Source organism: Magallana gigas, chromosome 5 (assembly GCF_963853765.1).
Source record: "Magallana gigas chromosome 5, xbMagGiga1.1, whole genome shotgun sequence".
Lineage (NCBI taxonomy): Eukaryota > Metazoa > Mollusca > Bivalvia > Ostreida > Ostreidae > Magallana > Magallana gigas.
This window is the reverse complement of record NC_088857.1, coordinates 11,616,552-11,622,893: the sequence shown is the minus strand read 5'-3', so window position 1 is coordinate 11,622,893 and position 6,342 is coordinate 11,616,552. Positions and strand designations below refer to the sequence as shown.

The window sequence follows — 6,342 nt, the reverse complement described above, 5'->3', positions numbered from 1 at the left end:
ACAGCAGATCGTTTATTCTTTGTTTTACTATGGAACCCTCAAGAAATGGATATATGGAATATAAATATTTGTTTGATTCCTGAATGCATGGAAAAAGCTGCATACTGTTTCCCTGGTGAGGGGCAGTGTTAGAGATTGGTATCACCTCCTGACTACAAAGGCCAAGGGGAGTACAGATAAACACTCACCGCATGCATGCAGGAGTTATGTACCCTATCAGCCGGTTATCTCCCCTGTTTTGTGTTCATTTTCATTCTCCATGCTTTTGCAAATCATAATGAAATCATTCTGGCTTATCTACTACAAAGAATGTCAGTGAAAATTTTCTTTCTTTCCAGAAAAATGAGTCAATTTCACTCCTGTTGTTTTAATTTCATGTGAACACAATGTTTAAGCATTATTTATTTTTCCCTTTTGGTGAATTTAAGATGTCTGATTTATTTTAGATTGGAACTTGAGATATACTTTTAAGAATTTTTTTTTAAACAGACTTCATTTTGTAAGCATTTTTTCTTAGATTCTTGTCACTTTACTGTCACTCTTTTTGTCTGTTGGATGCAAAATGAAAATTTTCTCACAGGCAATTTGAAATGAGGGATTCGTGGTGCAGTTCATCTTTTATTTTGACTGTTTTTTGTGACAATATAACAGAAACTTGGTCATGTGAAATGTCATTTTGCTCCGATAGAGTTTGATTTATCCAGTACTTACAGCATCTTGCTTTGGCATTATCTTCATCAGTGATGAGGCATTTAGATTCTACACAGAGATAAGGCTCCTGCCATTGTGTTTTTTCCTCAGGGGTCAAGGGTCAAGGGGCACCTGTTGTTATCATGACAGTAATCACTCACAGTAAGTAAACTAAGAGATGTCAGCCCAGCCACAGAGGATAACCCCGGCTATAAATTGCACAGTTTAATTTGTACTGATTGACTGTGATTTTTTTGGTGTTAGAAGTTTGTTTCTTATCTTTGAAAAATTTTTGTGGAAGCCAAAAATTTCAAACCTTGAAGAACAATTCCATTAAGATCAACAGTTATGACACAAATTAGCTGATCTGAACGGAGGGTCTGTGAATCCCCCCTTACTTTATACACATCATTTGCAGTAACGCCGATAGGCCAACATTGAGGGCACAGTTCTCTTGGTACTATTAGTACTAGCTGAAAATAAAAAGTTAATTATATCTGTACCAAGTACCTTAATTCATTTCTTGTTCTGAAATCTCATTTGTATTTTCATGAAATTTGTACTTTTTAAAGAGTGAAATCCTATAAAAGTTCTGTGTACATTTTGATCAATTTCAAGTGTCTTGCGTAAAGTGTCTTCAATAGATTGGTATTGATATGGACAGCAACAAAGTCAAGAATTTCCTGGAAATAACCAGAACCATTTGTTCTTACACACAATCACAATTGTAATTTTCATTTCCTGGTCATTATAAATGAGTTTTAATTCCAAGTGTTTTTGATGAGTATTTACACAATTTAGAGTGTCTATTACGTGTGTGATGGCGATGCACCTCGAGAGGATACCATAGGGACATGACCAACCTGACATGTCTGTCAAACTCTTCCTAGCCAGGCCTCGCACAATGCACTCGGACCCTCTAAAGTGTTTATTATTGTTAAACCTTGTGTATTTATTCATCTTTAATTCATTTCGGATTGACAAGGGCAAGTGGCTGAGAACTGTCCATTGTCAAAATGTGACATGAAATAGCTTACTTGCCCGTTCTACTAAGCTTGTATGCAGATGGTTTCATGTCATAAAATCTCAGTTTATTATTTTTGCACAGTTTTCTTTCTTTGATTTGAAAATAAATGTACTCTCATAAAATTACAAATTTTTGCAACACTCTGACAATTTGCAATAGAACTTAACAGATAATTTTTTTTTAAGAAGGAAAAAGTGAATTTCACGTATTTGAGGCAGTAAAAAACACAAGTTGAATACTTTTATTCGGAGTCATCACTCTTATAACCCTAATTAGATTACACTGCGCCCCTCCTCAGAAAACACAAGCGGGCTGATTTATGGTTCAAAACATGCTTTATATTTTAATTGTTTGTAAGTTTAAGACCTTCTACATGTATTTTTTACTTGGAGCAAGTGATCGAGACGGCTAATATGTAAAGTTCAATGACACATGCATTTTCAATTATCCTTTTTTTTGCTTTGTACTGGTTTTAACTCCTGTTGTTTTGGTCCGATAATAGCTACTAAATAGCTTGTATTTGAAGCAATAAAAACATTGTTAATTTAGGATGCTATATGAATTTTTCGTTTGAATGTGATAAAAATCTTGATGTATTGAGGGGTTAAAAAGTCAAGGATGTGGCCACAGAGCCTTGTGCATCAGCAACGGAACAGATAAATTGTAATTGTTTTGTCTGTCTGTTGGATTGTCCGGACCGGACACAAGCAAACCCTTGTAGTTCACAGAGAAAACACGAAACAGGCCCTCTCTCCCTAATTAAAACAAGCATAAGCAATTCCTGTAGATTGATCCATTTTAAAATTTCGACCAATTATCATGAAATATGGCAATAAGCATTGCTTGGAACATTGGGAGTTTTCAACCCATGTTGACTATTTAAGAAACCAGTACTAATGAATGTTTTGTTCAGAGATAAATACGAAAAGCATTCTCTAGTCATCACTGCCCAGTGAAATTGACAGTTCCTTCTAGAGCCAAATGTGTTTATTATCAAGATGGAGGGTAGTCGTGTGGCTTCCCATAGGTTACTGGACCAATGTCCAGACAAGCAAGCTCTTCACCTGTTGTAAATGTTGTTGGAGATTGTAGAAGACAAGCGTTTAAAACAATGCGCAGATAATGAATAATCAGAAGTCTACCGTCCCTTCATTTACAGCCAATCATTGTCAACTCCAATCAGAATTATCCAGAACAATGGTTCTAATAATGAATTTCCTTACACTTATCAAAATCTAGCCTAGTTTCAATGAAAATAAGTTTTATGGTTTTTCTTAGATTCCTATTTCCTTAGCTGAGGAGTCATGAGCTTATATATTCATTTGATGAAAGTAGATTTAGTTGATGAGGATAAAAGAGAAATTTGGGGTCAATTACTGGTTGCATGAATTTTCTGTCTGTGAAAAGAGAGAAATTAAAGTAGGATATTTTATCAAATGCTGGTTCAATTTTACTTGATCATTTTTCAGTGATATCAGGAGACAGTTTTCTCATCCTAAAGTTTTGCTGAAAAGATAGTAATAAGAGTGAACAGAAAACTTTTAAGGTCAAAGGTCAGGGTTGTTGTGGCTGGGTTATTTATTATGTGTGGGAGGTAGGTCACTTTGTATGACCGTAGCCAGCCATTGGATCCTCCTGGTGTGTATGTGTTCCCTGCAAACAGACCACACTCCCTGGGTATACCCGTTCAGACACCCAGTCTTGAATGCAGACAGAGGCATTTGTTGCCTGGCTAACCGGGTACTTCATACGAGAAAACATGGTGGAAAAACTTGTTGATTTAAACAATGATTTGATAACAGTCAGTGCTTCTAGTGTTGATCAATAGCTTTCTTTAAACAAAAAAGCCATATTGAAATCCCTGATAAGATAGATGGGATATTGTTGAAAAACTTTTTCTCTGAGGTGATGGAATTTAGGATTTTGTAATCTGACACACCTCTGCAGAAGACACCTTTGGGGGGTGAAATTCAAAGAAATGTCACATTGTTTCTGATGTGTACACAAGGCATGATATTGGGTGTAGAACATTGAACTGATATCATGGATATTTGGGCCTAGTTTGTGCCCATGGTCTTTTTGTTCTTCATCTTCAACAGGCACATGTAATGTACCTCTACCAAACAGAGAGAGATACCTGATGAATTGAGGCTGTATTAATCAGAAGGTGATTATTTATCCATTAATATCTTCATGTGAAGATGAGGAGAGAAACCTGTGAAGAGTACATTCTGACCCACATGCATTGCGTGTGTAGGGCTCACAATGCCTTTCCCACGCAGAGAAAAACTTTTAATTGTTCTCTGTTATCTACATGTACAGAGAATTTTCTTCCTGTCCATGTCCACCACCAAATGTGCTGCTGATCTAAGTGAAGGTATACGCTGCTATCTAGAGGAATCCCCTGATCTGGAGCATTATTGGGATTGGAATCGGAGCCCCTGAGTTAGCAGACCTGGCTCCTGAGTGACAGAGAAAACTTCCTAGTCATCCATCATAAATTGGTGGAGCTTTCACAGCCCATTACCCCAGTGTTCTCAGAGGCAATCAGAGAGGCAGGACCAAGTTTTTGTGTCCAAAATCTTTTTGTTTTTCCTTGGTAATTAGCTAATCTCCAGGGCCCACTGATTCACTGCTTAATACCTAAGGTCATTAATCTTGGTGTCAGATCAGACTGGCCTGCTGTATTTAATATGATGCTGTTTTGTTTTTGTTTGTGCAACACCAAACTCTGTATCTGACAGGTGCTAGCTACTGATGCAGAGGCTTTCACCATGAACATCATCAATCCTGAAAGGTCAAATACTCCTCTACTGAAGCATTGATAAGTAGTGACTGCACCAAATTTCTTAATATTTATGAATTATCTGTTTTTTTCACTGATTTTATCTGTGATTTTTAAGGTTATGTTGAATTAAACTTTTTCCTAATGTATTACGGATGTCTGGTCAGTTTGTTTCAGCACTCTGATGATTTCTGTCAAACAGTCCGACATTTATCTGTTTATATTTTATATTTGTCTGGCTTCTGTTTCCAAGGAAATTAATTATAGCAAGGGCAGCCCTCTGACAGAAAAATTCAAATTTTTCCCCCCTCTCTCTCTTCCCCAAAATTTGAGGTTGCCCATTTTGTGATCGGTGTCAAATCTTTCCCTATATAGCATATTGCATGACTGTTCATGCTTTATATATAAGTATTCTTTAAGTAGATTGCCTCTATAACTTTGACTAATAATTATAAGTCAGAAGTGTTTTTATATAATTGGTCCTTTGCATACAGCATGCATTGATATTATCGGTCTCGCGGAGTGTGAAACTACACCGTCATCGGGCCTGTTTTCATCCATACCCTCTTCAAACTTTGCCGATTTGTTCAGATGAGAAAAACTGGTTCCCTTCTGTGCCGAGTAAACAACAGTGGACTCAGCTTCCACTATCCATCATTCATGCTGAGAGAGAGGAGCTGATTGGTTAAGAAATTCGAAGGAGGCGGAGCCTGCATTACAATACACAAAAGTTGTTTTTGTCTTCAGCTATGCCTTGTCTTTTTGTAATATTGGAAGGAAATTGTTTGAATGGAGGTTTTATTCTCAAACATGCAGCAGATTCCAGTTCATCGGTAAGTGTGTGTACATGTTACTCAGAAAACCTCAACCATTTGGCTTTATCTTTATGTTTTATATACAATTTCAGTGAGAAGTGTAAATATTTAAAACTTTTCTGTTCACCCTATAGTGACGCTTAGCTGCTACGGAGTTTGTTTCACTGCAGTTTTGATTATTCTACTTTTAGTATTATTTCTTCATCTCAGAAATTTATTTTTTCATAATTTTTTTAAACAATATTAGATCTCTAATTTTAGGATTATTTGAATTTATTTCTGGTTCAGATTATGTTAATTTCATGAGTAATTCATCTGGAAAATTAATAATTTCTATCAGAAACAAAATTACCAGCAGTTGTTCTTAGCTTCAATAAATGCTGCATGGTTATTAATTGATATGAATGGGAAATATTGGGCGCTGATTTAGCAAACTTGTCAGAACCAGCAGGTACTATACCACCCGGTGAGAGGGAAGAATTCTCAATTAGTTGACAACAACCTGTCTGTGTTTCTCTTCATTAGGACCATCTGGTTTTATCATGGCCTGCCTTTGTTCTGTAGATTGTTAATTGACTTCTCAGGGGTGAGACAGTGTCCCCCCTGACACTGATGGTGAAGTGATATCCCAGAGATATCCAATTGATATCTCTCATCCTCTCTGTACAGCTTTCCAACTATCAATACATCTGTCTTCTGATTTCCTTGATTTCTTGATATTTAAGAGACAAATTTTGTAATTTAAAAAAAAAGAAATAAAAAGAATTCCCAATGCGAAATAAAAGCTACATACTTGGATGAATTTTAAAAAGTTCTTATTAAAAATTTAAAAAGTGTAATATTATTACTTATATATGTATAAAACTTGGTTTGAAAATTAATAATAATGATTTTCTGTTTTGAATTGGATTGTCAGGTTGGTTTTATTTCGTTAGAAAATGATATGGAATTTTTTAGCATGCTAGTAATTCTTTAAGTTGGAGTTTTTGCAATAATTCTGGATGAAATGGTGATCCAGAGGAATT

The 6,342-nt window shown here is 35.8% G+C and overlaps 1 protein-coding gene across 3 annotated transcripts in view; it reads left to right on the top strand.

Annotated features, from left to right (window-relative positions):
* Positions 1-6,342, top strand: part of LOC105326856 (transcription factor SOX-5) — a 46,004-nt gene that overhangs the window by 16,599 nt on the left and 23,063 nt on the right. Inside the window, exon 1 of one of the 3 annotated variants that reach the window (XM_011427076.4) lies at positions 5,180-5,335. The exons of the other annotated variants lie outside the window; for them this stretch is intronic. Within the exon in view, the coding sequence (XP_011425378.1) occupies positions 5,292-5,335 (44 nt within the window). The 5' untranslated portion in view covers positions 5,180-5,291. Of the gene's footprint in view, positions 1-5,179; positions 5,336-6,342 lie in introns of those variants that run through there. 3 annotated transcript variants of the gene reach the window in all.